The sequence below is a fragment of the Ostrea edulis genome, chromosome 1 (genome assembly GCF_947568905.1).
Source record: "Ostrea edulis chromosome 1, xbOstEdul1.1, whole genome shotgun sequence".
NCBI classification, from domain to species: Eukaryota; Metazoa; Mollusca; class Bivalvia; order Ostreida; family Ostreidae; genus Ostrea; species Ostrea edulis.
Window position 1 is genome coordinate 66,703,508 of NC_079164.1, and position 25,835 is coordinate 66,729,342.

A 25,835-nucleotide genomic window follows, 5' to 3' on the forward strand; every position below is an offset into this window, starting at 1 on the left:
GACCACAAATTGAATTTTATGGAAATTACATAACATTTAGGCCTATCCGCAATGAATTATTTATTTAATGTTAGGCCTGTACGTGTTTCTATATAAACAAACGAAATTCCAGTGGCGTAGCTTCCATTGAGGCAACCGAGGCAACTGCCTCGGTAAAAAAAAAAAAAGAAACACCTTTTACGTTGTTAAAATGTCGATAGCTTCTGGGGGGCTGCCCCCCCCCCCCCCCGACCCCCTGCCTCGGTAATATTCGAACCCAAGCTACGCCTATGAATTCTAATGTCAAAGTTACACTGGGGTTGAACAGTGATGATTTTTATGTATATACTGTAAAGCTGTTTTTGTCATTTTTGGAACAATCGGCCGATGATGGTCATCACTTTCCTTTAGATGCACTGCGCGCTTAGCAAAGACCGGGACTATAATTAATACTACATATATGTATATATTCTTAAATCTTCTTTAGGCTTATAGTTAACATTGCAGTCGGGGTCAAGAATCGAACCCTGGTCAATCTGATCGCTATAACATGAAAATTTTGAAATATATATATATATTTCAAATAATATCACTATGATGTCAGTCGTCATGCCGCTATATTTGATAACTATGTGATCATACGTACATCACTACATGTATATACTTTAAAATAAATACTTACAAATATCAGTGACATGTATATTTTCTAAAGAACTCCACAATGATATATCTATTAATGTAGATCTGCGTAGATCTAGAAAATATTTGTTTATTTAAAAAGAAACCAACAAAAAAAAAACAAAAACCAAACAAACAAAAAACCCAAAATGAACAACTAACATTTAAAAAAAAACACCCAAGAAACCAAAGTTTGTCGAAAAAATTGACTGATGGAGGTACGCACTACCATGATTCCTCTTGAATATTTAAGTGACAGTTTTTTTATTAAAAATTATGGGATGTAAAATCCAATCAATGACGTCACGCCGCGCATGATCAATTTAGACGAAAGGCCGCTCTCACGCAGGGGGAAGGGACTCGACCTATCAGTGCCCCTGGGAAAAACGGAGTAGAGGATCCTTTATGCGTATTTCTGTTGTGATATCGTGATAGTAGAAGTCCATTGGTACACAATGGCAGGAAAGATAAGTAAAGACGAAATGGAAGACAGCATGGATTATGAAGAGGAGGCCGGCGAAGGTATCATTGTTTAATTTCCATAATTAGCAACCCCAAATTATTTATTGTTGAGGAGTTTTCTTCTAACATAGATAGATTTCATGGTAAAATTTGAACAGATTATGAAATTAACATTGTCATGAACAAATTTAATGCACTGACTGTCTGATAAGACCGCTGTTTGTTGTGTATTTTGAACCACGAGTACAAGGATTCCCCTACGTTCATTTGCATATTTGTTGCCTGAAATATCACTCAAAATAGGGATTTCCCCACATATTCTGACGTAAATATGTCAGTTAAGAGTACAGCAAAGATATGCAGTTTATATGTGAAATATTGTGAGAATTTTAATGCAACAATTTATTTCATTGTGATTATCAACGATCGATGGGATAAATATCGAGCTATATATCTAAGCCTCAAGAATAGCTGCGCATGCGCTGAAAGTAATTAATGAGGTCAAGATAAATGCATGTCGGGATAAACATGACATGCATATCATACATGCGAATGCGAAGGACCAGATAATATTACACTGAAATAAAAATGGTTATTTCCTTTGATATTTATATATTTTAGCAAAACTTATCCCCGTTCATTGGTTGTGCCACACGTGCTTATATTTCTATTTTCATTTTCACTTTATCAGTGCATTAAATATGTCTGAGGCATTTTGTGTTAAAGAACCAAAGAGTTACAAGAGTATTTAAACCATATATTTTTTTTAAAACAAATCCTTGAATTATCAACTTTCAGTTGATGACTCAACCGTATCTTCGCCCACCCCCTCCCCCCGCCCTGCTATAGCAGAGGTCAGAGGGACGAGAATGGGTGTGTCCTGTAAGTACAGTAGATCAATATCTATGTACTTCCCACAGCTTAAGCAGTGTTCCTTATGTAGTATTATTGCATGCAGGGTAATACACTGAGAAAATGGTTGTGCATGATTTGTATACATGTATGCATAAATCACATCAGTGTTTGTGAAGCATAAAATCTACTGGTAGTATTTTGCCATCAAAGATTTTTGTTTGGGGCAATTTTACAGTAGTAACGTGTGAAATTTATTGCACATATAAATATAAATCTTATATTAACATTACAATTTGTTAGATAATGAATATTTAAATGGTGGATGTTCATAAAATTTTGAGAGTTACTTTATATGTAAATAAATCACTTTTGATTTGTTCTACTTGTGACTATATAGACCTGGTCAGGTAGTGGTTAACCTCGGCAAAAGTCGGGAACAGTTTTATTAAATGATCAGAAATTTTATAAAGGTTTTCACACAATAATTTTTTTTTATTCCTTATCAGGGGTCGAAATTAACCTTTTCTACGACAGGCTAATTTTAGCCTGTGGGTAAAAAATCCACAGGCTAAAATGAAAACCTACAAGCTAAAATAAAAATAATGAAACAGTGCTCTTTTTATATATATATATTTTTTTCAATCAATGATTTTCCCCATCATTACTGAGCCTAGTGAGTCAACAAGCAGCGTTTGGACAAGACACTAAGTTACGTAAGTCATATGGTGCAATGTCTAGGTCTCTTGATTATCGCACCTCTAGCAGTCTAATCCACAACTTGTTTACCGCAGGTCTAGATCCAGTCTTCCAATTTCATGCCACATCAGGGTTGTCACTAGTGATTTTTTAAAAGCGAATACAGGACTCATGGTTTTATAAGCAGCACGATCACGAGTCCTATGACTTTTTTGATAATCGTTTACGCGGTGAGAAATGCACCCGTGTCGTCACTACAATCCGACCTCAATATGACAATAAATTTAGATAGGACATTCTCATGATTCTGATAAAAATAACTACCGGAAGACTTGGTCAAACATAGACTCCGATATTTTTTGTAGATAAATGAATAACAAAAACATCATACTTGGAATTATTCAATTTAATCACCCCTATAGGTGAACAGGACTCGTGGCACATGTCGATATGCGATGTCCGATCTCTAAAGCATTTGTTTGACTCCGAGTTTCTTAAAAAATCATAAAAGAAAAATCCGGATAAAAACGGTTATTGAAATCGGTCGTTCATGTAAGCGTTTGTATGATTCAGAGTGCAAGTTTGAGAAAAGCGAATAGCGCATCACCGTATAAAACGGATACGATACGATCATGGTTTGTAAATCACCACTCGCTAAGATTTTCGAGTGTCCATTATTTTTACTCGCTATTTTTCAAATGTACTCGCATTTTGCGAGTATTTCTCGCTAATTTCGAGCCCTGCTTATCTGTGCGTTATAACAGTATTACAACAATGGTGACATGCATACTCAATTTTTAGGTCCTTTGGGTTACTCATGTGACCTATTGCTGTTGGTCTGTGTTAGTTATTCATTAACAGTTTAAAGACTTCAGAATCATCTAATTAACAAAAAACAAATTTAGAATATAAGCATATTGACACATATTTCATATGAAATACTAATAAATGATAAAGTTGACCATGAATATGATATTTCTATCATAAATAAATCTTCATAAATGTTTTATGATCAAACATTCTATCAGGACATTAGGCATTTCACTAGCACAACTTGAGGCTTCTTGTATAATGTAGCATAGTTTTCTGAGGAAAGCTGGTTGCTTTTTATAATCATGCCCCAACAAATCAATATCAATCATTATGTATGAAACTTTAAGGACACTTGATTGGGGAGGGAGGGGGGGGGGGACTGAAAATAAGGGAAATATTGGTGATTTTTGGATTGGAAATGGATCCTGTAACTGTACCCTCAGTTGACTGTTAAGGTCCATGGGTCTCTTCTTACATTGTAGTTGATAGTGATTTGACCATAATTAGTAATGTTTGGTGAAGCTTAAGCAATGAACAGCACTGAATTGACTTTAAAAGTTTTGATTTAAAATAATGCAATTTGATTGGTCGATAAAAATTTAGCAAATCTATAATGGTTAGTCAAGAGGGAAATCTTGAACAAACCTTCCAAAGTTAATATTATGGTGAACTCACTCTGGGGTGCACACCAGAAAAGATTGTCTGGACCAATCAGAGCATCAAAGTTCCTGATCATTTAATAAATATAGTTTAGAAAAGTGCATACATGTATAAAAATTCAGAACAAAGTGATTTATGGAATAAGCATGTATAATAATAGCATTGCTTTTAATGTGCTTTGCAAGTCATGTTAGATTTCATTAAATGTTTTGTAAGGAATTAAGATGGTGGTGTTTGGGTCCAAAGTAGATGGGAAAAGTATATATAAAATCTGCTCAGTTCAATGCTTAAAAGCAAGTTATTCAGATCAAGCAATCTATATACATGACATATATGGATCTTGTCTTCTAATCCATGCAGTGGAGCTCACAATAACTTTGTTGTCTAAAATGCTCCAAATTGCAGTGCAATGGTGATATGATACATTTCTTCTCAAATGGATAATGGTAGAAGTGCACCACATTTCTGTGGGAGTTCGATTTGTTTTGTTTTTTACATTGAACTATGTAATGCAGAGACAGTTGAACAGTTTAGGGATCTACCACTGGATATATGCTCAGTGCTGTAAACTATACAGAATTGGATCGAGACTATTGATTTATTTGTAAATGGACATCAGTTTAAAGTTGCACTTGATTTCCAAGGATCAATGTCTTCTTTAGAGCTTGTGTAGTATAACTCAAATAACTGCCATTGGTATTGATTTTTGATAAATGCTGCAAAGAATTGATTTTTGTTGAAAGCTATAGTAGCCTGATTGTTTTGTATTGCTATATAATTCTGCATCTACTGAAGAAGATACATTAAAGGTGATTGATTTAGTTTGACATTACGTTTAAGTTTGTTTTTGTCAAAGCATTTAAAACAAGAAATAGTCTATCAACACGATTCAGTTTGGATGTGAAAGGTTCATTACTCTGTTTTAACAGTGATTTATGATATATATGTAGCTGATTTTTGATTTGCTTTAAAATTAGATGAAAGCTTTGGTGATGAGGCATCTGTTGAAAAGAAAGGAAAGAAGAGGAAAAAGAAGGATAGTGAAGAGAAAAGGAAGAAAAAGAAAAGCAAAAAACCAAAGAGATATGAAGATGACGAGGTAAAATGTTTACTCTTTGTAAGACTTGTTTGTGATGTGGAATAATTACCTTGTTGGGTGAGATTATTCCTTTAAAGATGAGAATTCTGAAACTGGTTTTGTTGTTGTATTTTGACTTTGTTTATTTATAGGACTATGGTTCAGGGGTAGCAGATGATGACGAGGAGGATTATGTTTCATCCAAGAAGAGAAGACAGAAGGACAGAGGTGGAACAAGTGCTCCAAAGGTAGGAATAGAGGAAGTATTTGTATAACAGGAAATAAGGTAGTACTCAGGGTTCGAAATAATCTTATGTCCGTAAGTCCGAGACTAGTAAAAAACGTGTCGGACTAGTAAACTCTCTATAGCACTAGTCCGTACAGACTAGTGAAAATCTGGAAATCAATCTTGAATTGGTTAAGATTTTAGCAAGATTTGTCCAAGTCTCTTAGGTGTTTGAAATTATGGTCAATTACCTGCATGGTTAAGTGTTTGCGTGACTATGACTAATCTACCAAACACATGGACTCATGGAGTGCGTTTGAGACCACCGTTCTTCGAACGAGCACAAACTCCTGCCAATTCCGAACTCCGAGTACGCATCATGAGAATGGGTTCAAACTGCAAGTAGTGTGATCTAAGAACAAGCACGTTTGTGCGCACATGTTCTCATCATTCGTGACTCTAACACAGGAATTCGTAACATCATAGCTCATGGCTTGGTCAATCAAGTGAATTTTATTTATAAAATTTTGAACTCCTGTGACTCTAAGAACTGAGCACGAATAAGGTAGGGATGGAGGAATTACTCTAAGGTAGGACCCCTTGTTAAAGAAAAAATTTACTTTGATCTACCACACATTCAGTGTTCGAAATTAACCATAGACCGAGTCTATGTCAAATGACACCGATCTATACCAATTGTAATTGAGATAGACCACATTGTCTATGCCAATTTTCTAGGTTTAAAATTATCTCAAAAGTTGACGCCTGATAAACGTTATGGGGAAAGGAGGACATTATTATGGAAATGGAAAACAAATATGTTTTTAAAGTACATTAGAAGTAAATAACAATGCTTTAAAGTTTTGTTGTATTTTTTTTTTCAATGTTGCTGTCTATGTCAATTCGATGAGGTCTATGTCGTCTTGTTTTGGCATAGACCCGTGGTCTATACCAAGTTTAAAACCAATTTCGAACACTCCACATTCTTTTCTTAGGGTGATTTTTAGCAGATTCACTAAAGTTTATACTTTTGACTTGGCTATTGCTTTGCTGAATGGTAGGTTAACACTTTGGTGTCTTGATAATAACTTGAAGGCCTTACATGCTAAAGAAAACTGATTTTGATGTATGGTGACATATCACATGAGCAGTCTCCCTACCATATTTTGGTTTATTGTAACTGATCTGAGGTGAAGACCTTTGTTCCAAGAAATAAACTGAACAAAGTGGTGTCCTGTCAATTACAAACACTTTGCATTAGATTGAAACTAAGCCTGGGCTGTTACTGGCATCAATACATCCCAAGGTCAACTTATGATTGGTAAAGTACTGGATTAAGGGATTTATTATTTGGTTGAGAACTCTAACATTTTTTGTTCAGTTGAAATGAACCTTGGATATGTACATTTATTTATACGTGTTCAACAAATTTTTTCACCAAAATCAGCAAATTTTACACAAAGACTTGCCATTCAGATGTCAGAGGAAGACACGGAGAAGTCAATACAAAGAGAAGTCAACACAAAGAATACTCAAAGATTCAAAGAAATTTAACACATCTTACCTTGTTCACTACCTTGATATTTGCCCCACTTTAATTGTGCTATTTATGGATGGTATACAAAATTAAATTGAACTTTAAAAAGATGGATTTCTGCATGGACCACCCTTAAACAATTTTTTAGTAATAAAATTGTAAACTTGTCAGGATTAGTCAATAGATAAACAAGTAGGTCGGAGTACATTGTATTGAATTTATTTGGTTAAAACTGAAATATTAAGGTATATTTTGCAATTTTAACAGTTTTACTGATCACTTATTTATTGTAAATCTAGGAGAAGAAAAGCCCTTCAGATCAGATTGCAGAGGAACTTGGCATCAACAATGTAGACATACCATTTGATGACGATGACTACATCTCCCTTAATAATTACAAGCTTTTCAAACAACATGTGCAACCAATCATACAAAAAGCCAATCCTAAAGTTGCTATGGCTAAAATGGTGACCTTAATTGGAGCCAAGTGGCGAGAGTTTGCCCAGATTGTAGCTCATCGTAACAAAGACAAAGATGAAGGAAGTCCATCCGAAAAGGAGAGAGCAGATACGTCACGAGACGGAGCGTCCTCCGAAAAAGAGGAGGAGGTCACAGATACGGAAATAAGGGAAAATGGTATGTAAAGACATGCTGGAAATAAAACTAGGTATACTGTGGGATCAGTCAAATCTTTGTGAATTGTCAAGATTTTACATAATTATGTGGATATGGTTTCTGTTTGTTGAAACAAAAATCCCCGAAAATGACAACAACAACACCCCCCCCCCCCCCCCCTTATGAAATCTAATGACTCCACAATAATGGAAAAATAAGAATTCTTTTCAGCCCTTAGAAACATGTTCTTTGGAGTTGAAAACAAGGAGTAATTTTATGAAGATTAAATTCGAAGGTTCTTTTGTTGTTATAGATGTTATGCAGTAGTATTTTTTCATTGGGTTTTGAATTTCATATTTATCATATGATATCCATCCAATATCCATTAAATAATAAATGAATTGAGTCCATAATGAGAAGCTGTTTGATGGTTTTTTGTTATCGTTGTGTTCTGTTTAACAATTTAAAATTGCTTTTGATATAGATGAAGATACAGAGCCTCACAGTGACCCTGTTCCAGAGGAAACTAGCAAGAAGAAGAGAAAAAAGTCCAAGAAAACCGTGCCTGCCATCAAAATAAAAATCGGCAAGAAAAAGAGGGGCAGAAAGAAGGCTGCCTCAGTACGTCAATCTCCCATAATATTTACAGATGATTGTGCACTGTATTTCTATAGATACTGGGAAATATTTCATAGAATGTTTGACTTCAAGCAAAATGAAAATTTATGAAATAGTGTAACCCCCAACCCCCCAAGCATATCAAAATATCAATACCTCGAAACATGTGTTTGTGAGTTTCAAAACTGCAAGTTGAAAAAGAACAATAGTTAAGATGTACTGGAAAGAGAAATAATTGTTGATATTCTTTTGAATAGGATGATGATGGTGTAGGATATGACACAAGTGATGAAGAATTTGAACGTCAGTTGGAAGAGGCCTCAATTCTGGAGGAGGAAGAAAAAGCTGCAGCTGAGGCAGTGCCCAAAAAGAAGTCCAAGACTAAGAAGGGGAGAGGTCGTGGAAAGAAGAAGACCAAACTGACCAATAAGTATCCGACTGATCCTGATGCTGACGGCTATGAGGTATAGTGTACCCACAGGTTCTCACTGTCTGTCTATTTTATATAGTAGAAACATACATTGTACAAAAAGATTAATGTGCTCTGGGTAACACTTTGTATATGTGACATATTTGGTAATAGCATTCAAACTTCGATGCTGAAATCTGCGTGCCATGTATATGAATAGCACTCCTTGTAAATTTTTAAAGATACACTGTAGTTTGATATATTCTGCAATAAGTATGTTGCTTTCAGACTGAGCATCAGGACTACTGTGAGGTGTGTCAGCAGGGAGGGGAGATAATCCTCTGTGACACTTGTCCACGAGCTTACCATTTGGTCTGCTTTGATCCTGAACTGGAGGAACCCCCAGAGGGAAAATGGAGCTGTCCTCATTGTGTAAGTCAGCACAATTTTGAAGCATGTAATCACATAAGAAAAAGCTCTGCTCTGTGAAATATGATTGATTGTTTATTATTTCTAGAATATTTCACTTATTAAGAGATTTCAACAGTTATAATTGAAGTGCCATGAATTTAGACTTAAATGTACATGTATTAATGGGTTCTTTATCTTGCCAGTTGCCACCTCCAATTATGACATTGGACCTCATTTTTGAATGTTTCATCCGAAAAACCTACGCTTTTTACTTTCACATTAGTGCTGAGCACTTGACAAAGATACAATTGATCAAACATGGACATCCCTGAAAAGTTTTTGTTCCAAGAAACATGTATCTTGTATATCATACAGAAGTGTAAAAATCTGTAGTCATTGTTGAAATGCAATTAACATTTTAATTAAGTGTTTGTGGTGCAGTAGCTGTGGTATTTAAATATTTTGTACAACATGCAAGTTATATGATCTGACCTTTTCTTGTTTTCAGGAGGGTGAAGGAATTAAGGAGCAGGAGGAGGATGACCACATGGAGTTTTGTCGGGTTTGTAAGGACGGTGGGGAACTCCTGTGTTGTGACACCTGTCCATCAGCATATCACGTCCACTGTCTCAATCCACCAATGAAAATCATTCCAGACGGTGAATGGCACTGCCCGAGGTGCTCAGTAAGTTATTTGCACAGTAGGAAAACTGTGTTGGTAAGAGTGTTGCCAGATATGTGTCTCAGTTCGTTTATAAGATGCATGTATTTTTTAACAGTGTGAGCCACTGAAAGGAAGGGTGGCCAAGATTCTTACTTGGCGTTGGACTGAGCCTCTGCAGGAGGAGGGAAAGATGGAGGAATTAGACCACACCCATCCACACTTACCCGCCTCCACTAGAAAGGTACATCTCCTGTCTTACTACTTCCTAGTAAATGTTGCACATTAAAATTTAATCTTAGTACTTGATTAAAGTCTCAATTTGAAAATTGTCTACATAATCCATGTATCTATATGTTTTTAGTTCTGTATGTTAAATGTTTGTGTCATGAAAAGTTCTCACTTTGAATTTATGTATCAGTAAATGTTTTCATATGAAAGTTTTGTCTATGGATTCTAAATGTATAATTCTATTGAGATGAGAGACTAGGTGATTTTTCTTCTCACTTGCCTATGAAAATTCTCTTTGGATTGTTTCAAATGAGGTTTTTAGGGCTTTCAACAGATGTACTGCTCATGTTGATAATCTGACATGAGACAATAGACTTGTTTCTTTTCTTTTGAAGTTAATGGTAAAAAATGGGGGTAAATATGAGCCCATGGATTTACAAAGATTAATTGAGTTGAGCAATAAGGCAAGTGATCGGCATTTTTCATTTCATTTGCCGGAAAGTTGTATTTTTTGTTGTTATTTACATTCTCTATCAAGAAAATAAAGTGTTAATGTGAAGCCAGCATTTGACTTTCGGTGTGTCGGTCTGGGTCCCTTTGTTGTCGTTAGTGCATGACATTTGTGGCGTAACAAACATTGCTCCGTTCTAACACTTGTCTCTTCGGTTCCATATCGAAACGTGGCACTACAATTCACACATCAGTCAAACGTTTATTATAGCAGATGTAGAGAGGCATGTCATGTATATTAATTGAAGAACTGAATTTCTATGTTTGCTCTATTTGTTGTTAACTATTTTAAAGTTATATTTATAAATGCTCTAGCATGTTGGAGTAATGAGACACGTAAATGTTAATGTACATTTATTTAATGAATTGGGCTATAATACTGCATGCATCTCCTGAAGTTACTGTATAGTTATAGATTCTGTATATTTTGTAGAATCGTAAACCTCTGAGGGAATTTTTCGTTAAATGGCATGATCTGTCTTATTGGCACTGTAGCTGGATCTCAGAGCTTCAGGTAAGATATCCAGGCAGGTAGTTACAGGTAAGATATCCAGGCTGATAGCTTCAGGTAAGATATCCAGGCTGGTAGCTTCAGGTAAGATATCTAGACTGGTAGCTTCAGGTAAGATTTTCAGGCTAGCTACAGGTAAGATGTTCTGGATGAAAAAAGTGAAGATAACAAATAGTGATCAATCTCACTAATCCTCTAAAGAATTCAAAATTGAGGGTAGGGCAAACACAGACACCTGGAAACTCTAGAGGTGTGGGATCAGGTGCCTAGGAGAAGTAGGCATCCCCTGTTGACGAGCCATATCCGACTTGAGCCCTCTGTCTTGAAAGGTAAATGGAGTAATCCATAGTCGAAAACAGTATGAAAAGAATTTGCTAAAAATTTGTATGAAACAAATAAGACAACATTCAACCCAACGTCAAGCTGTATTTTGATATCAGAGGTACATGTAAGATGTACCAACTAATTAATAAAATTCTTCAGTAAACAAGTAAGTGCTCAGGGGGATTTTGTATATGAGGAATTGGTAGTGCTTACAGTGAAAGAGAAAGTAGAATGCATAAACATAAAAACTATATCAAATTTGTTTATTGTAAAGTTTTAAGATCTATGGGCCAGTTTTACAAAAGTTCTTACAAATGAGACTAAAAATATCTCTCTGCAATTTATATAATGCTGCACATTTTTCAAATGCAAATGTTCTGCAAATCTAAGAGAGATGATAAAAATAAATGCATTCTTCCATATTTTCGCAGATTTTAAACATAAATAGAAATGTTTTGATAGATTAACTGTACTACAGTCTTCATGATTTTGTGTTCACGATACAATATCATTGGTTTTGATTGACAGCTGGATGTGTACCACCCAGCAATGTACAGGGCTTACATAAGGAAGAATGACATGGATGAACCACCACCACTGGAGGACGGCAGTAGCTATGGAGGAAAGGACTACAAAAAACACAGGAAGGGTAGAGATGGCAAGGAAGAGAGCAAAGATGATGATGAAAATAATCTAGAAGAGAAGTTTTACAAATACGGAGTTCGACCCGAATGGCTGCAGATGCAAAGAATTATCAATCACAGGTGAGGGACTCCCGGGGCACCTAATGATAAACTTGTTGGGGTTCAGTTACAGTAGATATATAACAATCATAATGGAAATTTCCAGGTTATCTAGTACAAAAGGCCATTCACAGGTAATGGTCCCCTAGAATATTTAATAATAGAATATGCTATGGTCAATCACTTGTGGAGAACAACCCGTTCCATCTAATGCTAGAACATGTTAAAGTGAACCACAGGTAGTGAGCACCTAATGCTAGAACATGTTAAAGTGAACCACAGGTAGTGAGCACCTAATGCTAGAACATGTTAGTGAACCACAGGTAGTGAGCATCTATTGTTAGAACATGTTAGTGAACCACAGGTAGTGAGCATCTAATGCTAGAACATGTTAGTGAACCACAGGTAGTGGGCATCTAATGTTAGAACATGTTAAAGTGAACCACGGGTAGTGAGCATCTAATGCTAGAACATGTTAGTGAACCACAGGTAGTGAGCATCTAATGCTAGAACATGTTAGTGAACCACGGGTAGTGAGCATCTAATGCTAGAACATGTTAGTGAACCACAGGTAGTGAGCATCTATTGTTAGAACATGTTAGTGAACCACAGGTAGTGAGCATCTAATGTTAGAACATGTTAGTGAACCACGGGTAGTGAGCATCTAATGCTAGAACATGTAAGTGAACCACAGGTAGTGAGCATCTAATGCTAGAACATGTTAGTGAACCACGGGTAGTGAGCATCTAATGTTAGAACATGTTAGTGAACCACAGGTAGTGAGCATCTAATGTTAGAACATGTTAGTGAACCACAGGTAGTGAGCATCTATTGTTAGAACATGTTAAAGGGAATCCGCTGTATCTGACAATAAGACTCATACTGAGTTTGTATACAGCAAAACAAGATTCAGATTCCAGGTTCCCTATTATTAAACACCTAAACCCCGATCTTATTTTTGTCATAGAGCATTACACAGCAATCATTTTGGTTGTGCTTGTTCTTTCTGTACTGTAGGGTCAAAGTTTAAGCTTTGTTAGATAATTTTTTTATGATCAAAAGATTGAGTTTGCCATGAAAACTTCAAAAAGGCCTGGGACGCAGTAGTTCACAAATGTACATACTGTATCTGTTAAAATCTTGGAATACTGAATTCAATTTGATAATTTCAGACAAGGTAAAAATGAAACCTGGTACCTGGTGAAGTGGTGCGACTTGCCATACGACCAATCCACATGGGAGAAGGAACACAAAGACACCCCAGAGATTTCAAAGCACATCAATCAGTATGATGCCCTCAGGTATGATAAACACCTAAAGTACTGTTTGTCATGTAATTTGGTAGATTTAGGCTTATGAATTTGGTAGATTTGATTAAGCTTATGAATTTGGTAGGTTTAGGCTTATGAATTTGGTAGATTTGATTAAAGACCCATCTCATGACCATACCTTCAGTGAAAATGTAGGCGGAGCCTGATCTAAACAGATGTTATTTACCTGGAGTGGCCAGGGTCTACCAAGGTGTTAATTGCTATATCCCATGGCACTCAAAGAAATACACAGAGACAGAACATGGTAGAAATCTACCTGTCCATGCTGCTTTTTTTTTTTATATATAGTTTTGATATACACAGGACCTGTCTCAGGGACCTCTGCAGAGTTTCTTTGGCCATAGTGTTTGAATAATGGTTGTATTAATCCTAAGGGTAGCTGACACACATTCTACACCCACCCCCTCTTTCTCTCTCTCTGTCATTGACTCAATGAATAATTCCTGTTATAATATAGAGGTATCATAAATTGATGACAAATTATTTCAATAGGTTACAAGTTTTAGAAATTATTGTGCAAATTATTGTTTGGTTTTTGATTGTGTAATTTATAATACATATACAGGTATTTAGAGGGGGGAAATTGCAATTACATTGAAATTGCATTGTTCAGGGGCCTTTTTAAAAGCAATTGAATTACAAGAAAATAGCAGATGTGGACAGGTCATTGCTATCAAAACTCAGGTATACTGGGCTTCCTCAAGATCTAAAGAATGCCTGTAGATACTGGCTGTTATTGTTATCAAAACACCTCTCTGGGGTAGCCCCAGACCACAGTGTCTGCAGATGTCACTCCACCTGAGATCTATTGTTAAATGTTTGATTGGCAGGCAGCTTACAATTTGGGGGTGTCAACTTAAAATTGGGTCTTTAAGCTTATGAATTTGGTAGATTTAGACTTATGAATTTGGTAGATTTAGGCTTATGAATTTGATATATTTAACAAGCTTATGAATTTGGTAGATTTAGGCTTAGGGCTATTCCAGCAAAAAACGTATGGGGGGGAGGGACGGCAGCAGATATTTTTTTGGATGGGTGGGGGTGATTTGGGAAAATATATTTGTATGGGTGGTTGTCTTCCAGGTTAAATGAAAAACATGGGTGCCTGTGAATTTTGATAAAAATGAAAACGTATCACGCTAAGTTTCTATTATTACAAAAGAAGAAGAAAAGCGGAGCCATTCTACATTAACTTAAGTACGGAAAAAAGATTGATAAATGGGCAGATAACTCAATGTTACCGTAAAACTTTCCCCTCCAAGGTGTTACCCAACGTATTGTACCTGTCCTAAACTACCACCTGTCTAATGCAACCAACGATCATGAGTTTTACAACCTTTTCGTGTAATTTCACCTTTATGAAACGACTGTACATTTTTTCGATTATAACGCGATTCCTACTTTCGATTTCAGTCGAGCATGACTATTCTGGGAATTATCGCCCCTAACACTTTCGTTTTAAAATGTGCAGGTAACAGTTCGGCGGTGATCTTGTTTAATCGGCACTCTGAATCAATTATTATACCCAAGCTATCAATTTGTTAATGTGTAATTAACATGCAGCGTTGTGTGAGGTTAATTACCAAAACCCGAGTTGTTGTTTAATTAACAAAATCAAGGATCAGGGAATCACCGTTGTTTCCGAAGGTGTGAATTTCGACAGACTTTGAGATGTGCGGGGTAATTCGGATATGAAATCTCCCACCTGGTATACCATTACGTTTAACAGAGTGGAAAATTTGCCTGATTGCGATATAAATCGGGTAAATATTATGCTTGGGACTGAAATTTTAAATGGAATATTTGCGGGTTTCCCGTAGGCCTACGAGAGATTGTAGGGGGGAAAGTCAAAGGAAAAAAGTCACAATCTATATGCATACACTTTGTAATTTAGGGAAATATCTATGTCTAGCACTTAAGTTGCGAGAAAACCTAACTCTTTGAAAAGTTCTTCTCCGTTGCTTGCTTGAATTTGTACACCACTATACAATGCCATTTTATGTATATATATTGTAACTGATGTAATAAGACACTTGTCTTTTAAAAGCAATAAAGAGAGTAACAATATATGTGAATTTAAATTAAAAGTGGTATAATATATTCATATTTTATTTAGTTATATATCATTTAAAAAAACCAACTTCTTGTTATTTCAACTGTGCAATTAACAAGCACCCAGATCATGACATGAGTAAAAAGGACATGCACATCTAGTCCAGAAATGATATGACAATATCCCACATCATTAGTGAAACTGTTCGTTTATAATAAGCAAACAGAGCTTAGGTTTCTACAACTCGCATGTTTCCAGAGTATACAAAATTAATTGCATTTTTTCTTTCATTTTATATGCTGAAATCATCCTTTTTTTCTCCCTACCAAAATTGCATTGGAAACCAAAATATGTAATTTTTTCTGCAATGATTGCTACCTTCATCTCCCGATGAAACAACAAAGAAAGACATTTTATTGTTTATATTTTTTGCATTTTTAAAAATATAAACTAGAATTAAGTTCTAAAATATCATATGGTTGATCCATTTGTTACGTTAAATGAAAGTATTGAATTGTATGGGTGGTGGTGGCAGGGGAGAATCTAATTGTATGGGTGGTGGTAGCAGAGGAAAATTTAATTGTATGGGTGGCTGTCTTAAAAATAAAGTGCCTTCCCTCCCCCCCCCCATATTTTTTTTGCTGGAATAGCCCTTATGAATTTTGGTAGATTTAAACTTTATATGAATTAATGCATTACATGTTTATCTCTTGGTGTAGAGCACTCATGATGGGAGAGAAAAGGAAAAAAGGAAAAGGAGGAAAGAAGAGTAAAGATGGTTCAGACATCGTGGTGAAGATGCCACCATCTTACCCATCAACTGATGTGAGTTTACTAAATGTGTTTCACAACATAGCAACACCTGTCACACGAACTACAGCACCTCAGTAGAATCTCTTCCTTATAGTGCTGGAAACATTATAACTCAAAATGGCTGAACAAGCTTTATCTTATCAACTGACTCGAACTTTGATTTCTAGAAGTTCTTAATCTCTCCAAGTAATCTCACGTTCCCAATTTTTTTCACCTATATATAGATAAGCAAATTTACTCTCATTCTCGCAAAGTGTCAATCTTTTGAATTTAAGTCCTGCTATGTACAGTGTACAATCCTCTAAGATCTGTCCCTCCTAACCTAATAAGCACTGCATGAACCTTACCTGTGAGAATGGTTACTAGTTACAAAGACTTGATAATTTGCATTTTGTATTTTACTGAACCTGATTTTAAGAAACGTATCGAACTAAAGATCAAAGCAATGAATCAAACATTTGATTGAGCCTTTATATCGAACAGTATCGATATTTTGTTGAGTCGTTACAACCCTATGTCTTAGGGCCAGTTCACACTACAAAGTTAATCCTTGTCAATCTTTATCAAGTTTAATATGGATTCAGCAAGATTTTTGTACAAATTCATAATACATGTACATCCTTTAGATTATTTGACACACTAAAACTTACAAAACTAAATGTTCTTTTTCCAATTTTATCCAAGAACAAGTAAATTAGACAGAAAATGAATACTAGCGAGAACACAAAGCTAAGTATATTAACAATTGCAGTACGACACATGGCAGGGTATCACTGTAAAATTGGCTTTACTGCTGTTGGACAGCCAGAACTATTGATTGTGGTTCTAAATACACAATAGGTATCATTAGTGCATGTACTTGATGTACTCTCTCAAACCGTTAACTATACCCTATTCACTTTAACAAGTTCTGCCACATTTTTTCTCCAGCAACATTGTTTCTATTTAACAAATTCTTAAATTGCTTGTATGAAATAGTAATTTTTCCCATCTCTAAATTTTAATGGATGATTTTGTAGTTAATTATGTATTTTCAAATGAGTACTTGGTATATAGCATATGCAGTCAAGAAATATGTTTTCAAATTTCAACATGCAGTTGTTTTTTTCTTCTGGATATTCTCCCTTTTAAGCTTCTTGTATGTATTAATGTGACTGTGTATGTAAATAAGTATCTATACAGCTTATCTCATTATCCTGAAACCACTGTTAATGTGTACCATAGTTATTATCTCATTATCCTGAAACCACTGTTAATGTGTACCATAGTTATTATCTCATTATCCTGAAACCACTGTTAATGTGTACCATAGTTATTATCTCATTATCCTGAAACCACTGTTAATGTGTACCATAGTTATTATCTCATTATCCTGAAACCACTGTTAATGTGTACCATAGTTATTATCTCATTATCCTGAAACCACTGTTAATGCGTACCATAGTTATTATCTCATTATCCTGAAACCACTGTTAATGCGTACCATAGTTATTATCTCATTATCCTGAAACCACTGTTAATGCGTACCATAGTTATTATCTCATTATCCTGAAACCACTGTTAATGCGTACCATAGTTATTATCTCATTATCCTGAAACCACTGTTAATGCGTACCATAGTTATTATTTCATTATCCTGAAACCACTGTTAATGCGTACCATAGTTATTATCTCATTATCCTGAAACCACTGTTAATGCGTACCATAGTTATTATTTGACTCTTGTGATTCTAGCAGTCCGCTGACACAAGTTATACTGATGACATGGTTTATAAACTAATGATCCTTGTCCAGTGACATAAGTTACACTGATGACCTGAGTTACACTGATGACCTGAGTTACACTGATGATCTGTACTTTTTCTTCCCTGTAGCTGAGGAAGAAGTGGGATAAACAGCCCGAGTACATTGATGCCACAGGGGGAACTCTTCATGCCTACCAGCTAGAGGGAGTCAACTGGCTGAGGTACTCCTGGAGCAATGGAACAGACACCATCCTCGCAGACGAGATGGGGCTGGGTAAAACCATCCAGACCATCACATTCTTACAATCATTATATCAAGAGGTAATGTTCATAGCTTGGCTCAAATAGTAGTTCATGTGATGTGTACAAAGTTATAAATAAGTAGTTCATGTGATGTGTACACATTTATAAATACTGTACTGTAGAAGTGGTTATTTAAGTGTAAATTTTCCCCATGTGTATAGTTGTAAATAGTTGATAAAATATATATTATATTCAGATATGGCATATTTTTCTTCCACGGGTAATGTTGGACATGTAAAAATGTGTTCTTAACCCCCAGAGTAAATAACCACTTTAACAGTAATTTAATCAAAAACCAATACTTTTCCTCAATGATCAATGTTCTAGGCATTTGGATACCACTTCGTTCAGATTTCTTTTACCAGACTTTATATTGTTTTTTGCTTAAAACCCCATGTACATGTAGGTAGATGGTCTGTGATGATGTATGAATGATTTGTTTTCCAGGGTCATTCAAAGGGTCCATTCCTGGTGAGTGCCCCCCTGTCTACTATCATCAACTGGGAGAGAGAATTCGAATTCTGGGCTCCAGACCTGTATGTGGTTACCTACATAGGAGACAAAGACTGCCGCTCGGTCATCAGGTACCAGCTGTTTTCTGAAATAAGCACAACTCCTTGGAGGTGGAAATTTACACTGAATGTCCTAGAAAACTTTCTAGTGTAACAAAACTTAGAAATATCATGTTTACAGGACATGGATTTACTCGTACTTATTACTATATTGTAGGAATAATGGGGTCTTGGCAAAGTCTTCAAACATTTATTTCTAAAAAGTCTGTTTTCAACATAGACTTGTGCATGTACATGTATGTTGTAGTTTCTGCTTTTGACATTGATGACTTTTTTCCCCAAGCATTATGTAAAATGCACCTTTTATAACATACACATAATGGTTGATCTAGTTTTCACTCCTTTTATGGGAAGACCAGCCTCTGCAAACCAATTATTGGTTCATTGATTTGTTCATGGATTCCCTAACAGGCTAATTGCTACATATCTATCATAGCAGATTAAATAGCTATTAAAGTAATTCAGATTGAGTGTTTCTAATACAATTGACTTTAGATTGCATCTTCTGCAAGAAGGGGGAGTTATACTTTGGACTTGAAATTATCATGCAATGACGTAATTGTTCCAGCAAAATCATCAACACCACAGAACCTGACAATAGTGCAGACCACAAATCAATCCTTTCAAAATACATATCAAGTGTAGTTCCATGCATCAAAAAACATAGACAAGGACTCCAGCCCTCATCTACGTGTACACTGAAACTTTTATTTAGAAATCCCAAACACAAAGTATTTCAAATCATCCTTGATTATCTTTATTGTTTGCTAACTCAGTTTAGTGTAAGTAGATGGAGCTTAGCAATTACCATAACTTTCAGAGTAGGAAAATTATGTCATAGATTATATGTGAGGAATAGAGATTTATTGAAGGGGGTTGGGACAAACAAATTTTTTTAGTTTACTAAAAAAAAACCATAGAACTCTCCTACTTAGTATTAAGATGAGCTATATGATCAGTACATTTCTGCTGTGTGGTTGTAACATGTACTTCTTATAACATTGTATTAATGAAGTTTACTGTAATTTATTTTTGAATTTCAGAGAGCACGAGTTCTCGTTTGACGAGAACGCGATCCGTGCGGGACCTAAGGCGAGTAAGTTGAAATCTGACTGCCATGTCAAGTTCCATGTGTTATTAACATCGTACGAGTTGATCAGTATAGACAGTGCCTGTCTAGGATCTGTGGACTGGGGTGTGTTGGTTGTAGACGAGGCTCACAGGCTGAAAAACAATCAGTCTAAGGTAGGTCTTGTGTGTGATTGGGTCCTCACATTCAGAACATCAGCAGATTTTTGTGAATTTTTTTTGAAGTACCCCAAGTTTGAATGATAGCCAATATTTTTTTTCATACTATTTGAAAGTTGATATTTTATGAACTTGTATATCTACATGTATACATGTTTTTTAATTAGAACAATGTTATTCATGAAGTTCTCTTTTTCAGTTTTTCCGTATTTTGTCCAATTACAAAATTGGTTATAAGTTGCTGCTCACTGGGACTCCTTTACAAAACAACTTGGAGGAATTGTTTCATCTTTTGAATTTCCTCAGTCCTGATAAATTCAAGTAAGTCTTTGAATAATATACCTTTTAGACCACTAATAGACTTTGAAGTTGTGTATAAAGAAGTCATCCATAGTATTTATAGCAAATAATGAAAGGCTTTCATTTTGCCAAAATTACCAACACTAGTAACTGTAATGTTTTTACAAATCAGGAAATTGTGTGACTTGAGAGGGAAAAAAAATTATTCACTCTTTTCATTTAGAGTGCTATCCAGGGGCAGATAACTCTTCATTACAAATACCTGATGCATATTTCAGTTTCAATGCTTTTCTATCTTGTTTAATTTTACAAGAACGAATGTCCCAATATCTTGATGTTGAGCAAATCTAAATATCTCTTGATTATTTAAATATAACGAAAAGATCCATGAATTTGAACTCATCAGTATACAGTGTGTAAAGGCCCCTTAACTGGTAATGGTTTGTAAAAACTATGTGTGTTTCTTATAAGTGCATATCGTGCATCAAGTCATCAATATTTCTTTTTAAACAGTGACTTGACAAACTTCTTGGATGAGTTTGCAGACATAGCTAAGGAGGACCAAGTGAAGAAGCTACATGACATGCTGGGGCCTCATTTACTGAGGCGACTGAAGGCGGACGTCCTGAAGGGAATGCCCTCAAAGAGCGAGTTTATCGTCCGAGTCGAGCTCAGTCCAATGCAGAAGTAAGTAACAGGGATGTGATTTTTCCTGTTTTAAGAGGAAATCTGTAGATTTGCACAATTTTTGTTAAAATGAAACACTGGGTTTGATCTAAAGTGACAGAAAATGATATTTTCCCAGGTAGGTTGAGGTGTTTTCCTCCCTTTTTGACCAGTTTTCCTCTGATTTCTGAGGAATTCAGTCACATTCCTGAAGTAGGGGTCATGTAGGTGTGCAAGTTGTGGACAATGTGTTCATGACTGATGTATAGATAGTTGATAATGTTTTATTCATTAAACTAGAGTAGAAAACAGGTACTAGCATGATGTACATGTATGTCATATGATGACAGAGGATAATTATTGAAAGAATAAATGTCTATGATATTATTGGGGTATAAAGATAATGGAAATCCTATTCTAATATTTTCATAATACAAGCAATCCAGACTTATATTCTTTACGTTTGTAATTTAATATATGATATGTATAGGTTTATATGTCGAGTTAAGAAATACACATAGGTGTTTTTATGGAAGAGTAAAATGCACTAAAGGTAGCATAAATTTAATACTGATAAAACATTAGTAATTGTAAATATTTTATATTAATTGTTAGGAAGTACTATTGATATAGATGTTTTGTTTTAATTGTTAGTACTATAGATATAAATGTTTTGTTATAATCAATAGGAAGTACTATAGATATATACGTTTTGTTATAATCAATAGGAAGTACTATAGATATATATGTTTTGTTATAATTGTTGGGAAGTACTTGAGTTTTGTTATAATCAATAGGAAGTACTATAGAGATAAATGTTTTGTTATTATCGTTAGGAAGTACTATAGATATAAATATGTTTTGTTATAATCAATAGGAAGTACTATAGATATATATGTTTTGTTATAATCAATAGGAAGTACTATAGATATATATGTTTTGTTATAATCAATAGGAAGTACTATAGATATATATGTTTTGTTATAATCAATAGGAAGTACTATAGAGATAAATGTTTTGTTATTATCGTTAGGAAGTACTATAGATATAAATATGTTTTGTTATAATCAATAGGAAGTACTATAGATATATATGTTTTGTTATAATCAATAGGAAGTACTACAAGTACATTCTGACGAGGAATTTTGATGCATTAAATTCAAAAGGAGGTAACCAGGTGTCTTTGCTCAATATCATGATGGATCTGAAGAAGTGCTGCAATCATCCGTACCTGTTTCCTACCGCCTCAAACGTAAGTTAACACCTTCACAACATTCAATGTTTGACAGCAATGATTCTTCATGCATTTAGATTTAATAAGTGGCTAAATGTGCTATGTAATCATATTTTCGTATTTAGTACTAGCGGGCTGTGGCACCAATTTATGTACACTGTTAGTGTATGACTGTCTACGTTAAATTTTTCAAATCTTTACAGGACTTGAAGTTTCAATACTTGTATTTAAAAAAAAAAAAAAAGTATATTTATACCAGACCCATCAAAGTTTTTTTTAAACAAATTAACACAAGAAAACTTTGTGTAAAAACATGATGGTCTATTATTTTCACATTGGAAGACCAGATCAAAATCCAAGAAAAAAAATAGCGATATAAAGCAGTAACTTTCTTGTAGATTATGCTTGTATTTGTCAAGGCACTTCTGTATGATTGTGCTGAATCATACATTAGCAAAAAAGTGCTCAATTTTCCAGAACAGCGTAATGTACATGTTTGTGTGAGAAAAGAATGTTGAATAATTTGATGTGTATTGAAAACTCATGTCTAAAGAAAATTACTGTATTCCTTATTTCTTACAGGACGCCCCAAAACTGCCAAATGGGATGTATGAAGGCACGGCCCTTACCAAAGCCTGTGGGAAATTAGAGCTCCTGTCAAATATGATGAAGAAGTTGAAGGAAAAAGGGCACAGACTTCTCATATTCTCACAGGTAATTCAGGACTTAAAGCTAGAGACACCGAGTGTGTCTGGACATGGTCTTTTAAAAACTTGTAATTATTAAAGTTTTAAATGTCCTTCTTACACTTTCCAGATGACCAAAATGTTGGATATATTGGAAGACTTCTTAGAATATGAGGGTTATAAGTATGAAAGAATTGATGGTGGCATCACAGGAAGTCAGAGACAGGATGCCATAGACCGATTCAATGGTAAGTAAAGGAAAAAAAACCAACATAATGAAGAGGGGTTTACTTGGTAACAGCATACCTCATAAATTAACAAACTAGAGAAAATGAACTATAATGAAGAACCTTAACTTCTTCAAGGATGAAGTAAAGTCCTCCAGGAATATGTAATTATTTTCCCTCAAGGCATGAGAATAAGCGATTCCACTGTACATGTAGCATGCAAATGTCTGTTTCAAAAAAAGAAAGCTGGTTTATTCTGTCAAATTCACATTGTCGTATAAAGTCTTTTGCTATGTTCTTTGAATTGTTTTATTTTATCATGATGATTTCCTATTTTTTGTAGCTCCTGATGCACCCCAGTTTGCTTTTCTATTGTCGACCAGAGCTGGAGGTTTGGGAATTAACTTGGCCACCGCTGACACCGTTATTATTTATGACTCGGACTGGAATCCCCACAATGACATCCAAGCCTTTAGTAGAGCTCACAGAATTGGTCAGGCCAACAAAGTCATGATTTATCGCTTTGTTACTCGTAACTCAGTGGAGGAGAGGATTACCCAGGTAACTCAGCGTTACTCGGTATTGTCGGATCGTTGTGTTGGGTATAAAGAATATTAAAGTGCTTGTTTTCTGCAGTCTCTGTAATAAATGTTTTCACTAGGGCCCTGCCATATGACGGGTGCCCACAAGTATTCACTCTGCCCATCCATCTGTTTGTCCACACAACAATATAAATTTCATTGGGAATATTTTTATAAATTTTATGCATCATACTTGGATAGAGGAGAGAACCCTTTTGATTTTCAAATATATCAGCTTTGTCATTATGAACTTATAGGATGTAAATTGTTTTGCTATTTATAAGATAATAGCAATTTCTATGGCATACAATAACTTGCAATTAAGAAGATTTCCATAAAATTTAAAGAAAATGTTCAGATTAGGAAGAGGAAGACCCCTTTTCATTTTCAAATTTTGTCATCTTAGATTAAAGGATTCAGATTTTTTTATATTAATTACATGACAGCACTTTCTATGACACGTGATATCTGGATTTACCAACCATCCCAACCAGATACATGTAGTTCAGTGGTAGAGCACCTGATGGATATATTCATTGCGGGGCACTTTCTTACCAATCAGTTCTCTAAGCTTGCTTCTGCATGTTCAAAAGAATGTTTATCAAAGCTGAATTTTTATTACAGGTTGCCAAGAAAAAGATGATGTTGACCCACTTGGTTGTTCGTCCAGGACTTGGAAACAAGGGGGGTGCTATGTCAAAGCAGGAACTGGATGATATCCTAAAGTTTGGTACAGAGGAGCTGTTCAAAGATATTGCTGAAAGAAAGGGTAAGAAATGATTTCTCGTCAATGAGGCTGTCTATGTGGGTGATGTTAGAAGAATTCGATGTATTGGAAAAAGGAAGGCTAAATTGTATTGATTAGCTAATGTTACATGTATTAAGTGGATGAGGTACTACTTTATTTGTATAGTGATATAATGCATATAAATTGATGACTTTGTACAGAGGAAGAGGAAGCTCGTATTGTGTATGATGATGAAGCTCTGGATAAACTGCTAGACCGGACTCAGGCTGGACAGGTAGAGAGGGAGATGGCCATGAACGAATACTTCAGCTCCTTCAAAGTGGCAACCTATGCATTCAAGGAAGAAGAGGTTTGTACTCCCTAGGATATCTGTGGATGTTTACAAAACCTGCGACCATTCATAGCACATGTATTTAATTTGTATGGAACATGTGGGGTTTATGGTCAGAGTTGTAAACATTAAAATTTGGTGCTTTGCTCCGCCAGTATATATCTGAAATAAAGCCTGCATGTCGTAGAGTTACCAGTGTTTTTCCATAGATTTATCAAATTTAAAAAAAAAAAATCATGTGTTTTTATTGATCCATCATGTAGAAAATGTACATTGTTTAAATATTTCATGTATAATGCACCTCTTGGGCCTTGTGGCCTATGATTAGGTGAATACACATGTAAGTATAAAAGCAAAGAAAAAAAAATTGTGGTTTCAAAATGGAATTCAACAATATTTTGATGTAAAAAAAAATTGACAATAGATTGAAACAATCAGCATTGACATACATGTAATACGTGTAATATCAAATTTTCTTCATTGCTTTATAAACACTGATTTTAGCATAAGAACAAATGCCCAATTTCAAAACAACACAAAATTGTATATTGTTACAGTACTACTGTGAAAGTGCAATGAATGTATTTTATAAAGGGATTTTTATACGCCCGTCTTAGGACGGGACGTATTATGTTATGGCCTTCATGTCCGTCCGTCTGTTAGCTTTTTCGTGTCTGGCTCATAACTTAAATACTATGAGGCCTAGAATAATCAAACTTTGTCAGATGATGCATCTTGGGTAGAAGGTGTGTCGCACATTAAAACCAGGTCGCTGTGACTTTTAATTAAGAAGATATGACCAAATATGGCAAAACCCTGTCCGACTCTTAACTTGAAAACTATGAAACCTAGAATCACCAAACTTGGTCAAATAATGCATCTTAGGTAGAAGGTGTGTCACACCCTACTTTAGGGTCACTGTGGCCTTCATGTCCGTCCGTCTGTTAGCTTTTTCGTGTCCGGCTCATAACTTAAATACT

At 35.2% G+C, this 25,835-nt stretch overlaps 1 protein-coding gene across 9 annotated transcripts in view; it reads left to right on the forward strand.

Moving 5' to 3' along the window:
* The first annotated feature begins 824 nt into the window (after positions 1-824).
* The window catches only part of LOC125646712 (chromodomain-helicase-DNA-binding protein 5-like), a 36,423-nt gene continuing 11,412 nt past the window's right edge, over positions 825-25,835 (forward strand). For 8 of the 9 annotated variants that reach the window (XM_048873230.2, XM_048873259.2, XM_048873253.2 and 5 more), the window contains exons 1-26: positions 843-1,179; positions 1,918-2,001; positions 5,121-5,242; positions 5,374-5,469; positions 7,284-7,620; positions 8,084-8,220; positions 8,475-8,681; positions 8,915-9,058; positions 9,546-9,722; positions 9,817-9,942; positions 10,325-10,393; positions 10,873-10,953; positions 11,803-12,038; positions 13,190-13,318; positions 16,121-16,226; positions 18,089-18,280; positions 18,710-18,846; positions 19,878-20,079; positions 20,282-20,403; positions 20,896-21,069; positions 22,162-22,300; positions 22,865-22,996; positions 23,099-23,216; positions 23,539-23,756; positions 24,401-24,545; positions 24,725-24,873. In XM_048873230.2, the coding sequence (XP_048729187.2) occupies positions 1,113-1,179; positions 1,918-2,001; positions 5,121-5,242; positions 5,374-5,469; positions 7,284-7,620; positions 8,084-8,220; positions 8,475-8,681; positions 8,915-9,058; positions 9,546-9,722; positions 9,817-9,942; positions 10,325-10,393; positions 10,873-10,953; positions 11,803-12,038; positions 13,190-13,318; positions 16,121-16,226; positions 18,089-18,280; positions 18,710-18,846; positions 19,878-20,079; positions 20,282-20,403; positions 20,896-21,069; positions 22,162-22,300; positions 22,865-22,996; positions 23,099-23,216; positions 23,539-23,756; positions 24,401-24,545; positions 24,725-24,873 (3,846 nt within the window). In that variant the 5' untranslated portion in view covers positions 843-1,112. Of the gene's footprint in view, positions 1,180-1,917; positions 2,002-5,120; positions 5,243-5,373; positions 5,470-7,283; positions 7,621-8,083; positions 8,221-8,474; positions 8,682-8,914; positions 9,059-9,545; positions 9,723-9,816; positions 9,943-10,324; positions 10,394-10,872; positions 10,954-11,802; positions 12,039-13,189; positions 13,319-16,120; positions 16,227-18,088; positions 18,281-18,709; positions 18,847-19,877; positions 20,080-20,281; positions 20,404-20,895; positions 21,070-22,161; positions 22,301-22,864; positions 22,997-23,098; positions 23,217-23,538; positions 23,757-24,400; positions 24,546-24,724; positions 24,874-25,835 lie in introns of all 9 variants that reach the window. The other variant, XM_048873237.2, reaches the window with a different exon arrangement.